Raw genomic sequence first — 16002 nt, forward strand, 5'->3', positions numbered from 1 at the left:
GGAAAGAGTCTGATCAAGAAGCAAAGTTATAAACCATGGCACTGAGACAATGCTGTTTATATTTTACTAGCTGCTTCCATCTCACTCTAGCTTCTAACAGTCATGATGCTGCAATTTTTAAATCCCCTGTGATCTTCCTAATGGTGCCCCCCTCTCTTGCTGCATCAGGTAATTTCCTTTTTCCTGTCCTCACTTCTCATCCACCTCTTTCTCAATAACTGTTCTGTTCTATCTGATCTACTCAGCATCATCTTCTCTGCCTTCCCATTTCTTCCACCTTGGCAGCTTCATACACTTTTTAACAAGGTCAAGTCACTCACTGGTGTACCTCAGCATAACAAATAGGAATCTAGTCCATAATCTGGCATACTTTAAAACTAAACATCCTGTCACACACTCTTAGCCACCAGATAAAAGTTGGAATTCTCTGACATTAAAAAGACATAGTCAACTAATTGTGGTTGCCAGTTTCCTTTCTTTCTCCTTTCATAAATCTTAAAGACTCTCTGAAGATAGAAAACATTTGCCCACACTGATTTAATTACTTTTCATCTGGTAAATTACATTTTCTCCTTGAAATAAGCACAGCTGGTTTTGGTTAACTTTTACATAAAGTTAGTGCCTTATTTTATGTCCAAGTGCAGCAGGAACCAAAGATACTGGTATATATATTTTCCTGTATCAGTGCAAGTTCAGCTCCTTTTGAGACAACTGATACTTGCACATTCAATGCAGATTGGCTAAGATATAGTAGCAAGTTACCTTAATCAAATATACAGCAGTACTTTGGGCTTGTATACAATTCTCTGTCAAAGAACTTGAAAAACATCAGTGAAGCACCTTCTCCCACACAGAAATCTCTACTCAATTGCTCTGGAACAGTGTCCCCAGTTACACTGGCCACAGAGTTCAGAAAACAGTTATTCCAGTGTAAATGTTTTTGAACCAGTAGTGGTACTGGTGTAGAATGCAAACTGAAATGGGGGCAAAGCCAGAACAAACATATGAATCCATTTGGGAAAAGGGAGTTGCATTTTTCTTCTGTGAAGAAGTATTGCTCTGAAAATGCCTTGGTTTGGGGCTAAATTGGGAACAAACCCATGTATGGGGTTTTGCTCAGCCTTCCTGACCTAGCTAGCACACACTTTGCTACTGAGACACTACATTTATTTTACTGCTTTAAGATTCAGGAAAAAAATCCCAGGGGTATTAATGTTTTTTTTGTTTTGTTAAACCAGTATATTGCCAGCTATGTTAATGGACATTACAACCCAGGTTACTGGAAGAGATGCTCTCCCAGGACTTGTCATTTATGGTACTGATTTTAAAATATTTAACTCTTGCTTCTTTCCTCAGCCCTCCCCCCCTTCACTTGCTCACTCCCCTCCCCAATAGCATGACTGCACTAACCATGTATCATGTGCTTACTTATTTTCTTGCTCACTAGATGGAATATACTTCCAGTCTTTGTATACCAGCTTTGTACATCAGGAGCACACTGTGAGCATTCAGCTTTACCTCAGAATCAAAGGGGTTATATATAAAACCTTTATACAGTGCAATTGCCGGCAACAGCCAGGGACTGGACTTGATGACCCACGGAAAGGCCCCTTCCAGTCTCAGGCTCCTACAACCCACATATCAATACCAAGAATCTCTCACTCCATGCTGTTACTAGTAGGGAAACTGCCTTTTCCCATAGTCAACAGATTTTGCAAAGGTAGTGACTAAAAAAAAAGCATTATGCATTATGCCCATATTTCAGTTTATGTTGGGATGATTGTACAGGGTTCTCCAGACAGCTCCGGTACATGTTTTTTAAAACGCCAAGGTATGAATCTGTGGTTTTCTGATGCTCTTGTAAAGCCAAAAGGACCCCAGGAAACTTTCAGCATCTAATGATAAAGCACAAAATGTGTGACCTAGTCTTAATATTTGACAAGTGTTCTAGTTCATTGTAATCAAACTTTGTCAATGCCATGGTAGCTTCATTGGAAAATGAAAACCCTAGCATTTAGAAAAAGAAGCAGTAATGAGAAACAAAGATGATAAGCAGAACTAAGTGCAATCTTCTAGGTGAGGCAAAAGATCATTGTAAATACAGAACTTTTACACATACACTCACTGCATATGAAATCACACAAACATTTATTTCTATGGTTTGTCTATTTATAAAATCTTGAATCAAATCCATTTTGCCTCCACTACATGTTCCCATTTCTATGACTCTTCATTCACTTATCACTGGACTGAATAGGATATTGGATATCATTCTGGTCAGTCCACAGAAGTAATGGGAAGCTATGATATGTAATAAACACAGCATTATTTTTTATATAACAGACCTAATATGCTTCTTGGCATGTGCTTTGAAACTATTCCTGAGGCACACGACTACCCTACTACCCTTTCCTGAAGGATTTCTGCTTTCACATAGCCTTACTATTTATTTGATAGATAGCTACTTACAGTAAAATGATCATCCCTTCATCTTATTAAAAAAAAAAACACCTCATAAGAGCCTTAAATAAAGGTGCACCGTGTGTTATTTTAAAATGAAAGATCAGTATTTTGCTCTTGAGGGAAGAAATGTGGAAAATACACTTTGATGGGTCTCCAAACAAATAGGGCTTGGATAAATGTTCACCAATTTATGTAAAAGCCTCCAAAATTTCACCTCCAAATCTAGATCTGAAAACCAAAGACTTTTTTTAATAGTCTTTCATTGCACTTGCACAAAATATACATTTTGATTTTTTACTAATACTACACATATATACTTAAATTATGGATTAGTCTGTTAATTTTAACTACCTCACAAAATGCATACAAACTAAAATATTGTTGTCTAAACAAGAATTGAAAGCAGCAGAGTACAAATTTCAAATTTGTGCCAAAATGTTCTTACATTGACTAAAATTTTTATATTAGATATACTTCATTTTATGCATTTCATTAAACTTTGATCACTTTTGTTAAGTGACTTCCCAGGAAAGTTGGTATTATTTCTGCTCCATCAAATGCAACAGCATTAAGGTTTGGGTCACAGGGAGACCATTTTATTGCCAATTTGAAGTGTTCCAGAAACGCATCACTATTTTTAGTAGGCAAGAAGAAAATTTAAAAAAAGTGTAAATACAATTTCAATAGTGATTTTTTTTAAAATTTCTCAAGCATCTCTCATCAACAGGATATACAGTACAGTTTCAGAAGAGTAAACATTTTATAAGTAAGCAAACAACTTTTTTTCAACCAACATACACAATTTCTTGCTGTATTTATGCTGAACTCTCCTTTTAATATGGACAAGTATGAAGTTAGTTTTCTTCTTCAATACAACATGGACACAGGACTGGTACAATCCAGGTTTTTTGTGTTGTTTAAAGTTAAAGACAACTCTATACTGTGAAATCCATGGTCCTGCCATCCATCTCCCACCATCATCTTGCATAGCGCTTAATGTAATCTTCAACTTTATTCCGAAAGTCCTCCTATGGGAAAGAAGAATCAGGATTACAACCCAAACAGTTCAGAGACACAAAAATAGCACTGGAGGCATAAAATATCCATGTTAGGTACTCAAGGGACTTGTTTTGGAGCCCTCTCCCACAGAATCACTGCATGTCGCCATCACTGTGTATACAGTTCTCTGAAAACTGGCTGAGTCATTGTAAACAAAGACTTTTCACCCTGCAACTAAAAACTGACTGGAAAAAATAGTTCATACAACACTTGAAGTAACATTTTACTACCAACAACTGTCATGGTAGGTCAAGCCTGAAGAGCAGTTACAGAATTCAGTTACAATCAGGATGGGCCCTAACTAAGAATGGGCTATGGACTATATAAGCATGGTCATGTACTTTTACTGAAGAGGAAAGAATCCTTTCTGACAAAAGGGGGAATTGATATAAAACATCCTATTAGCCAATTACACACTGAATTTCAGACTCCTCAACTCTGCATTTGGTCCAGAGAAACTAACCCACCCTCCTTTGTGAAACTGAACAGTATCACAGTTTCCATTTAATTAAGTTCAAGTACATCCTGCTGTCTTTTAGTTTTCTAGTCTGCAGTAAATTTTAACTTTATGTAACAAGCCATTGGCTTGCTATAGTGACTTAGAGAGAATGTACTTACATTTACAACCCTCTAAATATAAGGGGCCACTGCCTCCCCTTGGTAGATTACAATGAAAGCTCCAGATTCCATGTTTTAGTATGAACTTACAGATAGTCAGGGACAGAAATCAGGTCTAACAATTTGAGAGTTTAATGCGTTTGAAAGGTAGTAAGTTGTTCTATTGTTTGTGGCCTTTAAAGAACTTATTTCACAGCACATAAGACTGAACAATGCAAAATGAAAATTTGTAAGAGTACTGCAAGTAATAAGCTCAGAAAAACTTAAGCAGCAGTAATTTTTAAAATGCAGTTTCCTTTCAGAAATGTAAAGCAGCAATTTCCATTTTGAAATAATAGGCAATGATTCATTTAGAAATAAGAAATGCAATACCAGCACTCAAAACGGCAAGAAAAAGTTATCAGGGGCCAAACCAGCTTAACTGCACTTAACTTAAAAAAAACAACAACAACACACAAACAAAAAACCTAACAGAGGACGTAAGAATTGCAGTTTACTAGGTCAGGCCATCTAACCCAGTATCTTGTCTCTCAGTGGCAGAGAGTAGATGCTGAAAGGCAGAGTGAACTGGGTATGACTAAATTTTTTTCCCCAGTGTTCCTCTCACTTGCAGCCTCCAGCATCTAAGGTATAGGAAGTTCCAATTCAGAGGCTGCATCCCTAACTCTCATGCTCAATAGATACAAATCCTTTTCTCCAAGAATTTATCCAATCTGTTTTTGAATCTGGCTACACTATCAGCTTCCACAACATTCCCTTGGTAGCAATGAGTTCTACAATTTAGTTACCCACAATGTGAAAAAACTTCCTCTTGTTAGTTTTAGGCCCCCTCTACATGTGCAGGTAAAGGCGCAGTTGGATGTAATGCATGATCCACACAATCCTGTCTCCTGCTGTGCCACATGCATGGCAGGAGGTGCAACTGTGGGATTGCGCATTAGATACAATTGTGCATTGTTGCCACTTTAGCGGGAGCCAGATCCTAGGTTCCCCCTGAATCAACAAGAAGCAGGCACCCACGGCTGGGAGCCCTCTTTGCTGAAGGGGCTCCCAGCCGCAGAGGCCACATGCTGGGCCCAGAGACCATACAGCTGATGGGGCTTTGGGTCCCAGCTGTCCACTCACACATGAGGTACAGCTGGGACTTAAGAGCCCCATCAGCTGTGGGGACTCTCAGTCCCTGCTGCAGGTGATGTACAGCTAGGACCAAGAGCTCTGCATGGGACCAGGGGTTTCATGCTCCCCTGAGCCTTGGGGGATCATAGCAGCTGCGATCCCCAGGTCTTGGGGGTTGCACCCCTGTGGCTGGGAGCCCTGTTAGCTGCTATACATGCAAATTAAAGCTCAATAGCAGTCAGCTATAAAGTTAGTGAACATTTTCAAGATCCAACTTTATAGCTCGTTGGAGCTTTTTTATTGGTGTGATAGCTACTTTGCATGTATAGTTGATCTCCAGGTAATTGCCCAATTAAACTAGTTAATTGAATAATACCTGTAATACGTAGAGGGGGCCTTAAGCTTACTATCTACTAGTTTTATTTTGTGACCCCTAGTTCTTGTATTGAGAGAGGGTAAATAATAAATCCCTTACTTTCTCTCTGCCATTTAGTATTTTGTAAAAACCCTTATTGTGTCTGCTCTCAAGCACCGTTTTTCTAAACTAAATAGTCCTAGCCTTTTTAATCTCTCCTCCATACCACCATGGCAGCCGATCCATACCACTGATCATCCTTGATGCCCTTCTCTGTACCTTCTTTAGTTCTTCTATACTCTTTTTGAGGTGTGGGGACCAGAACTGGGCACAGTATTCAAGGTGTGGATGCATCATGGATTTATAAAGCAGCATGATGATACTTTTCAGTTTTGTTTACAATTCCTTCTTACTAATCCCTAATGTACTATTTTCCTTTTTGGTGGCTGCTGACCACTGAGCTGATGTTTTTAAGTCAACTGTCCCATATGACTTCTGTATCTCTTTCCTGTGTGGTAACAGCTAATGTAGAACCCATCATAATGTAGGTATAGTTTGGGTTATTTTCGCCCAGGTGCATCACTTTACACTCATCTACACTGAATTTCATCTGCCATTTAGATACGCATTCACTCAATCATACAAGATCCTTCTGTAGCTCCTTACAGTTCACCTTGATCTTTACCACTTTGAATAATTTTGTGTCATCCACAAATCTGGCCACCTTGCTACTCACCCCATTTTTCAGATCATGCAAGTCTGTTAAACAGCACTGGTCCCAATGCAGATCCCTGGGGGAATCCCACTGTTTACTTTTTTCCATCCTGAAAACTGATCATGTATATTCACTCTTTGCTTTCTATCTTTAAGCCAATTTCTAATCCACAAGTAGACATTTCCTGTAATCCCATGACTATTTTGGAAATCCAAAGGCTTTTTTGGAAATCTAAATATACTGCGTCAACTGGATCACTCCAATTCACTTGCTTACTGACACCCTCAAAAAACTAAAGCGGGTTGGTGAGGCATGACTTCCCTTTGATAAAGCTGTGCTGATTCCTCCACAGCAAATCATGTTCATGCATGTGCTGAACAATTCTTTTTTTATTATTATTTCTATCAATTTTCCAGGAACAGAAGTTAGGTTTACTGGCCTGCAGTTCCCTGCATCCCCTCTACAGCCTTTTAAAAATACTGGAGTCATGTAGACAACCCTCCAGTCCTCTGATAGAGGCTATTTTTAGTGATAGGTGCATACTCCAGTTAGGACATCAACAATTTCTGATCCGAGTTCCTTAAGGACCCTAGGGTGAATACTATCCGGTTCTGGTGATTTGCTCCCATTTAGTTTATCAAATTTCCTCTATGACCTCATCTACTGAAACCTCAATTTGGGTCAGCTCCACTTGTCCCTAGAGAGGAATGGATCTAGTAAGGGAATCTCACTGCCGTCTTCCACAGTAAAGACAAACGCAAAGAATGCACTTAGTTTCTCAGTAATGCCCGTCATCCTTTAGCATTCCTTTTACACCTTGATCATCCAAAGGCCCAATCAATTCCCCTAGCAGGTCTTCAGCTTCTAATATATTTATTTATTTATTTATTTTAATTGTTACTTTTGTCTCTAGCAAGTTTCTCTTAATATTCTTGTAGCTTGTCTTATTACAGTTTCACATTTGATTTGACAGAGTTAGTGCTCTTTTTCTTTCCTCATTAGGATCTGACTTTCACTTCTTGAAAGCAGCCTTGTTTCTGTTTATTTTCGCTGCAACTCTGCCATTCAGCCACACACATTCTTTTTTGGTCCGCTTTCCCCTTTTTTGGATTTGCAGTAGGCATTTGCACTGTGCCTCCAATATGGTGTTCTTAAGCAGTTTCCACATTACTTGCAGGTTCTTCATCTCCTTAGGGGGGCCCTTGTAACTTCTGTCTAACTAGCTTTCTCTTTTTGGTGCAGTCTCCCCTTTTAAAATTAAAGGCCACTGGAGTAGATGTTCTTCTAGTCTGCCCCCTGTGGTTACTATTGCAGAGTGGCTCAGTAACACTTACCCTTTGCACCAAATCCTGTTCATTACTTAGAACTATTGCTCTTGTAAGTTCCTTCCCAAGAAAAGATCTTGATGTGACAAGTTCCAGTCTCTAAAGTTCCACTTCTCTATGGCTAGAAATAGATCACTGAATGGAGTGGATCAGCTGTGCCTCAACGTATCAGCGGATCTGTTTCAGTGAGTGAAACATACATCATGCCTTGTCCTGCCCTTGATGGTGCAGGCCAAGGGGCTGGCTGGGCAGGGATTATCCCGCTTGGGTAATCCCTGGGCACGGATTACCCCACTTTTCCTGTTCCCCCAGACCCACAAGGCTGGCTGAGCAGGGAAGCCCTTTTCTCAGCCAGGCTGGCTGAGTGGGAAAAGCACTACAAGGTAATAGATAGATGTCTGCTGCAATATAGTGGAAGAGTCTATTACTACTTTTTGTTGACAGGAAAATCAGCATCACAAGAAAGGGCATGGATGTCTATTATTTGCTCAGCATTTGTGACTTCAGACAATGCCCATTTCCATCGTATATTTCCTAACAGATTTTCCTTGCATGTTACCCGATACACACAACTAGATTGCCACCTGAACCTTCAATGGACATTGAGAATTGGCCAAAATACTAAGTAATGTTTGTACAAAGTTTAAATATGTATGTAGAACACCACAAATACTACCACCCCCCTCCTTTAATTGGTCTTAGAACAGTGGTGGCCAACCTTTTGGTCACATGTGCCACAAATTAAGCTGCACACCCTCCCCGAGTGCCCTTCTAATCCCCTTTCCCTGGCCTGTCCTGCTGCTTTGTTTTCTACTCCCTGCCCTTTCTGCCACTGTACTACCTGTCCCTCCCCAATCTGCCATGTGCCACAACAGGAGGCTGCCCATGCCTTAAAACATGCCAAGGATTTCCAAGGGGTTTCAAACAGTCTACCCAGCTCTGACAAGTTCCATCTCCAGTGGTGAATGCACAGGACTAGAGGGTCAGTTCTGGGTCATCTTCCACAACAGACTTCCTGCTGCATGTTTGGACAACATTTTTTTTTTCTAACCTAGAAAATTGGAGAGTTCAGTTCCTCCAAGATACATTATGAAACTCAAATTATTAATATTAGTAAGCATTTTGGAAGAAAGCCAGCATAAAATGCTAAGAATTACTTTGATAAAATTCAAGAAGCCCAAAAATATAGCAGAGGAAATGAAGTGCAATCAACATAAAGCCTCATGAATTTGTTCATGCCTTTAGAAAACTCTGTATGATAAGACCAGATACTACAAATCACAAGCACCCATTATTAGAAATGTATGTCTAACTTAAGATCATAAGGCCGCAAAAGCCTCACTGCTGACAATCTGGAACTAGTCTCACCAGCTAAACCACTTCTCTTTCAGAGGGCTGGAAGAGAGACTTTGTACCAACAAAAAAACTGCGCTTTTGACAGAATACTATGCCTAATTTCAACTCTGGTTTTGAGATATCATTGCCTAAAACTACAGTTTAGCCACAACTGCTCAGTATAACACAAAGAAAATAAAATAAAAAATCCCCACCAAAATAGTAGATTTCACCTCCCCCACTGATACAAAATACATTAATCAATGATTAATTCAAGTCTACTAATATCACTCCTGCTGGGCTGCATGGATGAGTCATACAGAACTCTACTCCCATCAAGGAGATTCTCCCATATTTTCCCTGAACCAGATGACTTCCAACTAGGTTTATTCTCACTGGAATGAAGAAAAAAAAAATCAAAAGATATTTGAGGGCTATAATGTCTGTCTATCAACAGAATAATTACAGCCCAGACAGCAATGCTGTCACACAAATAAGCCTCAATGCTGTTGTTGAGAGTTGTTTGGTTTCCATGCCAGTGAAATTCTCTCTTGGTTAACCATGCCAAAGGTATCAATTAATGCTACCTGGCTGCCTTTTCATTTTTAAACATTTAAACTTAATGTGTCAAGTACCTGTCCCAGCCTAAAACCACAGTTATGAAAATAATGCTTCTGTATTAAATTAGGGATGTAAATATCATTTTAAAAATATTTGTTTATCTTCCTCTACTTATATCAGTATGATTAACCAATAACACAGCAGCCCTCAAACAGTTGCTGCTGAGAGCCACTCCCAGCTCCCCGGATTCTTTGACTGGGGGGAAAGGAGGGAAGAGGCAAGACCAGCCAGATAACCCAACTGAAGCCCTGCACAGGGAGGGAAGAAGCACCTTTGAACAAGCAGCTAATTGATTCATTAACAAGTCATTAGGCTGCTGGCTACTTTCCTCTTAGGCTATAGGTACTAGTCCCCCTTGGCCCTTCTCTCTCCCCTCCTCCTTGCTCCTCCCCTTCCACCCTCCTGCAGCACTGTGTGGCTTCCCATCCCCCCTTTCCTACCAGACTGCGCTCGCCCATAGTTAAAGGATAACCGGTAAGCTAATACTGCACTTATCAGTTAAATAATTCATTGTTTAACCGTTCACATCCCTATATTAAATCTACTTCCCTCACCCCCAAAAAGAGCACAAATCTGACCCACTGAAGGGTTTCCAGGCTGTACGCTGTTCGAAACATGAAAGATCTTGTGTAGCTCAATTCCTTTAGAATACTGAGAAAAAAAGGTGAATTGACCTCTCATACTTGCACAGTATAAAGTATGCTGTGAGCTATTCTAATACAAGTTAATATTCTTATTTATAACAACAGTAAAAAAAAAAAAAAAAAAGCACTTCTCAGTGGTCATTAAGAACATTTTGTATTAGAGCCATGCCTCATAGCACTGCAGCTCAAATGGACACCCCATTTTGTGTAACTACACAACCAGACCAGACCATTCATTCCAAATGGTATATCTAGCATTTGATGGAGTTATGACTTCTGGACTCATTGTCCTATTTACTGAACAGTATGCAACTAAACAAGAAATACTGAAGAAATGAAACAACCATCTTGATGATTATGAAAGGTCTCCTTCATTTTCCTAATATTAAAAAATAAATAAAATAAAAATCGAGCTATTTGTTTGTTTTACAACTATCTAGAATTACTGACAGGATCAGCCCTAAGTCAGTGCAAACTGTCAGTGCAGATGGCTCAATGGTACGTATGGTATATGTTAATAAAATAAGCACGTGGTTATTTCCTCTCGTTTTCTCCACACAGGACACCAATACAACAGATCGCTAGAGACTAACAAAGTTAAGAGTCAGGACGGGGGGAGAAAAATCTGATAGAACACAAAACTAAAATAAGACCGAGAACTGACTGCATATTCATTATTAAACAGTTAGAAAAAAAGTGATAAAGTACAGGGAGCTGAAAAACTGTACACTTTTCATTAATAAAATGATGAATTGTTAAAAATATAGATCAGAAGATGGGCAGTCTGCATTAACAGTTGGCAGAAAATGTCTAAATGGTGAAGGAATGGTCCAGAAAGACATTTTGTCACTTCTGCTTTTCCTCCTGATGAAGAAAATGACAGCATTGGCAAAGAATATATTAAGACGGATCCTGTTTCATGTGAATCTGAACAGAAGGTTCTCATTATACACAATTCTCCAATCTTAGGCATGCCATATGGCTTAGAAGTTGCTGATCAACACTGTATATCTGTATATGTGCACACTGGTTTATGTGCAGTTCTCAGTAATCAGAAGTAAAAATAATAAACAAATCAGTGGAGCACACAGTGCACTAGAAAGAGGCTCACATAAAATCCTGGTGTGAACCTGAGAAATAGACAAGTTACTTATCTCCCAGTAACTGGAGTCTGAAATGCATTGCTTATATAAATGTACTTTTGTGGGTGACAGCCTCACACACTCAAGCTCCAAGACTTTTCTGGCCTGCCCTACTATTTACTGCATCTTTCTGTGAAAGGATAAAAAGAGAGGAGTGCACACAACAGTGCTCCGGTTTCCTGACTGCTAGGTGTGCAGAACTCCCGAAACAGAGAATGAGGTTGAATTGTGGAATGTGCACTCAGATGACACCTGAAGGACTGTAGGTACTGGAAACTGCTCTACCAATAAAATAATGATGAGCAGCAAAGAGAGATGAAGAGATAACCAGAATGGGTTCTGTCCTTTATGTACAGAAGGCCAGGGCATCTCTCACACCTTCCAGAGTATGAAGTAATGCCTCCATCCAGGATACACATAATTTGGAAAAAGATATCTGAAGTTGGAGTTCAGAAACTTGATTGTGGCTTTGCTAGAAATTGCAGCTGACCTAAAAACTTAAGGATCTTTTGGAATCACATACTTAACCAAATGATAGCTAGATGGTGACAGCTGTTTCAAATTTTTAAAGTGGGATAACAAGAAATAATGCATCTATTAGCCTTATGAAATGTTAGTTTAAACTAACCTTTCTACTTTTGTTTTGCACAGAAAACAATGAAGTTACATCAACCAACCCACACAACCTCTCATCCACTTAAGAAAGAATTGAATGAATATCCTAAGTAATTCAACATTACTTGGAGAATAAAGCATTTTTTCCCATTTAGATTTCTTCCCTGCTATCGTTTCTTTCATCCTCATATTTAAGTGTTCTTGTATATTTTATTTAATAAATCTCAAAGAACTCTACATATAAAGAATTACTTTTGGTAGTAATAAGGAAATTACATATAGATTTGTTCTGAAAAAATGCCTATATTGCTAGAGGAACAAGATAACTGCAACTGATTTCAGTTGCCCATGTTCTTAACATGGGTAAATCAAGTTTTGAGTTCGAAAATTGTTCACAATGGTGCAGAGTTTTATTTAGAACTATGAATACAAAATTCTGAAACTGCTGTTACCAGGAGCAGATCCAGGGGGGGGGAAGGAATTGGCAAAGAGGTACCCCCTTTTCAGACGATCAGGCCAGTAGAACAGCAACCAGGGACTTAAGTTCCAGAAACAAGCAAGAATCCTCCCCTCCCTTCCTCTCCATCATCAGTGGCATATTTCCTCCCTTGTTCCTTTGCCCACCATTGCTGCAGTCTCCTGTTGTTCCAGGGGCAGAGACAGGGGCAGGAGCAGAGGTGGAAGGGGCTCCAAAGCTGCTCCTGCCTGCTCTAGCCAACATCTACCTAGTCAGGCTCAGCCTGGGAAAGCAGCAGCAGCAAGCAGGTTTCTCCTTGCTGACTGGTCCCTTGCGTGTTCCCTGGCAGGCCAGGAGCAGGTGCAGAGACACACAAATGCTTCCACTGCTGCTGCTTGTTTTAACTGAGCCTTGCTCCATGTACAGCCTGGCTGTAGCAGGGCAGGAGTGGCTCTGGAGTCCCGACCTCTTCTTCTGCTCCCCTAGTGGCAGCCAGAGGAGACGGGTGGAGTGAGGGGGGTGGTGGGGTGGGAAAGGAGGGGATATGCGGTTGAGCATAGAGGGGATGGGAAAACTCATCTTCTTGAGAGGCTAGGAAAAAAATAATAATAAGCCCCCCTGTTACTACTACTGTGATGTGGTCTGTACACCCTGAAGTGGGGAGGAGGGTGGGAGTTGACATGCAGCCACACTAGGCAGCACGGGTTGCTGCTCCATACCCCCTTTAGGAAATCTTGAATCTGCACATGGCTGTTTCCCTGTCATATTTACAAAAATGTGCATCATATTTACAAGTGTAGGATCATGTTTTGTCAATACACTCTAAAATGTGTAGCATTACGTTTCTCCTGAATTTATCAGGGATTTACAGGGGAATTGTCCTGATCCCAGGTGGGAGTAAGGACAGAAATGGCACTCTCTCTCTCCAAGTAATCTACCTGTAAATACAAAAATCAATTACCATCTCCAGACTGATCACTCAGAGATCTACCTCTCTGGTCCACAGTTGCCTCTTTTTGTCCAAACTAAGTGTTTGATCTGCTTCCCTGACATCTGCTAAAGCAGAGCCACTCAACTAGAGGCTCACAGGTAACATGCACCCTCCAAAGGGTTAGGGGTAGCATAAGGCCCACAGACTTCTATTCAGATGCCACTCCCCTGTCCCTTCCCCCTTATTGCTTTTGCCAGGATGGGGCAGGAGTGCCTGAGCTGCACATTTGGCAAAGAAGAGATGGACTGCCCATAGCGCAGATGCGCATTGTGTGGCCAGGTGAAGGGGACAGGCACACGAGGCAGGGTGAGGGCACCCATATAGCATGCAGCCCTTGTAGTTTGCAGCCCCCAAGTATGATGCCCCTGGCTGCCCATTAGTTGGACAGCCCTTTGTTGAATGATGCCTGGCCAGCACCTCACACTGTTTTAGCTACACAAAATGCGTCATCTCCTACCTTTTATCCCAAACAATTTTTTGGTCACAGATCATAATCATTATCCTGTCACTATGGCCCACAACCTAGATGGCCTTGTCATCGCTGGCCTCTCTCTAGATCAGTGGTTCTCAACCCTTTTTTAGACTCAACACACCCCCCTGCAACCATGCATGAGAGTGAAAGCAAGCAAGTGTGAGCCCTCTGACAAGGATTTGGTTTTTTTAATTGTACAGTTGTACAGTGCCAGGCACAGCAAAATTCTCATTCATAATCAGAGCAGCACCATAAACCTCAAAGGACTAGAAGGAAAGAGCTTGCTTGTTATATATAATACAGTTAGTTACACAATTTGCGGTGCCATAATAAAGAAAAAAAAACTGTTCCTACTATTGAGATTGTAAAAGCCCATACTTGATAACAATGTTGTAGAGTAACAAATAGCAATATTCTCCACTCAAGCCCCACTGTTATCCCAAAAGAACCAGACATTTCTATTAGAATAAAATCAGCAATGAATAATCAATGCTGATTTTAGCATATTATTTTGCTTCTGAGATGCATTCGAAGTTCATCCTTCTTATAGGACTCAATACTGAACTGCTTGATAAACCCACTACTCACACTTTCCAGAAGTATTGTGAATTGCCAGTTATAGCCCATTGGGAACCTACTCTATGATGAGGTTTAAATTTGAGGATTAACAGAGACCATGTACAGACATTCTGTTTCTCCAGGGAGATTTGCTGTTCTCCAGGAGAACCCACACATGTACAGATGTTCAGGTTCTCTCTCCCAGAGTAAAAATGGCCACTCTAGGAGAAAAATAACCTAGAAGCAACCAGAGTTAAATCACTCTCAAGAGAGTTTGTCATAGAAAACTGAATGTCTGTACAAGCCTGGGCTTCTCAGAAGAAAACACAGTCCTCTAGCATCCCTCTACTCCTACCAGGGAGACAGTGTGTCACTTGCTGGATTCTGCTGTTCTAGCAGGAAGCAGAAAAAGCCGCTTTCACACTCCCCACATTGTTCTTGAGGGAAACAGACTGACCAACGGCAGTCTGGGTAAGCCAATCAGGGCTGCCCTATGCACTGCTGCCATCTGTTGCCAGGCAGACTAAGGGAGCCAGAGCATGCTGAGACGTGTACACATCCCTTCCCCCCCAGCTGGACAGCGACTGTACTGCAAGCTCTTCACCCTTCAGGACCTCAGCATTCAAACATCTGTACACACAGTCCTGGGTAAACTTTTCCAGCAGGTGAACAAGCCTGGAAGAGTTCTACCAGATTATCAGAATGTGTGTACACAGCCAAAGTAGAGGATTCTTCTCTGCATTGTCTTCCAGTGCCACAAGAAGAAAAGCCATAGCAGCTGTGTTGCATTCAGGGATTCCCAGAGAGCAGATGGGTAGTGTTAAGCTTTTGAGCACTTCACTCTGTCTGCAAACTCAGCACTGTGTGAGATCACCTTTACTACCATCTTTGCAATGTAAAGGGTACAAACTAAAGTCCAAAGTTTTCAAAATGGAGTGCCTAAATTAAGCCTCTACAAAAATTCCTAAAATCCTAGATTAAAAACAGTTTGATTCTGAAAAGCTCTTGAACACACTCAGCTACCACTGACTCCAATGGGATTGGGTAGGCACACTCCAGAATCCTGCCACTTGTAAATTCTGTACAAATGACAGTATTTTGTATCATCATGAACAGCTCCACCTCACTTGCTTACACTACTGTTCTTTAGCACTGGATAAATAAAATGGATCTAATTAAACTCAAATAAAAACAAAGCCATACTGGATGTGTGAACATGAAGGGAGAATGGCATCACTATAAATGAGGAATGCCCTACATTCAAAAGCTTCTTTAAACCTATCCCAAGCTTATATCTGGTCTCATAAAAAGACGACCCACAAAAATCCCTTGCCTATCATTATACATGATGCTTCTTTCCCTCCAACATGGAAATCAATACTTTTGTTTGTGAATCTGAGATTGGGCCACTGCCTTTTTATTACATAATCTGAACAGCAGATCTGCCCATAGTTTATAGCCCAAAGGTTTCGGTTTGCTGGGGGGTTTTTTGGTTTGTTTTTTTTTGGGGGGGGGG

At 40.6% G+C, this 16002-nt stretch overlaps 1 protein-coding gene and 1 long non-coding RNA gene across 2 annotated transcripts in view; one reads left to right on the forward strand and one right to left on the reverse strand.

The window, feature by feature from the left end:
- Nucleotides 1-12146, forward strand: part of RAMP1 (receptor activity modifying protein 1) — a 157034-nt gene extending 144888 nt beyond the window's left edge. Inside the window, exons 3-4 of the mRNA XM_025213902.1 lie at nt 1239-1315; nt 12045-12146. Of these exons, the coding sequence (XP_025069687.1) occupies nt 1239-1315; nt 12045-12094 (127 nt within the window). The 3' untranslated portion in view covers nt 12095-12146. The remainder of the gene's footprint in view (nt 1-1238; nt 1316-12044) is intronic.
- Nucleotides 2132-16002, reverse strand: part of LOC102385221 — a 66825-nt gene continuing 52954 nt past the window's right edge. Inside the window, exon 3 of the long non-coding RNA XR_001358692.2 lies at nt 2132-3491. This is a non-coding gene — a long non-coding RNA (uncharacterized LOC102385221). The remainder of the gene's footprint in view (nt 3492-16002) is intronic.

Source organism: Alligator sinensis, unplaced genomic scaffold (assembly GCF_000455745.1).
Source record: "Alligator sinensis unplaced genomic scaffold, ASM45574v1 scaffold1003_1, whole genome shotgun sequence".
NCBI lineage: Eukaryota > Metazoa > Chordata > Crocodylia > Alligatoridae > Alligator > Alligator sinensis.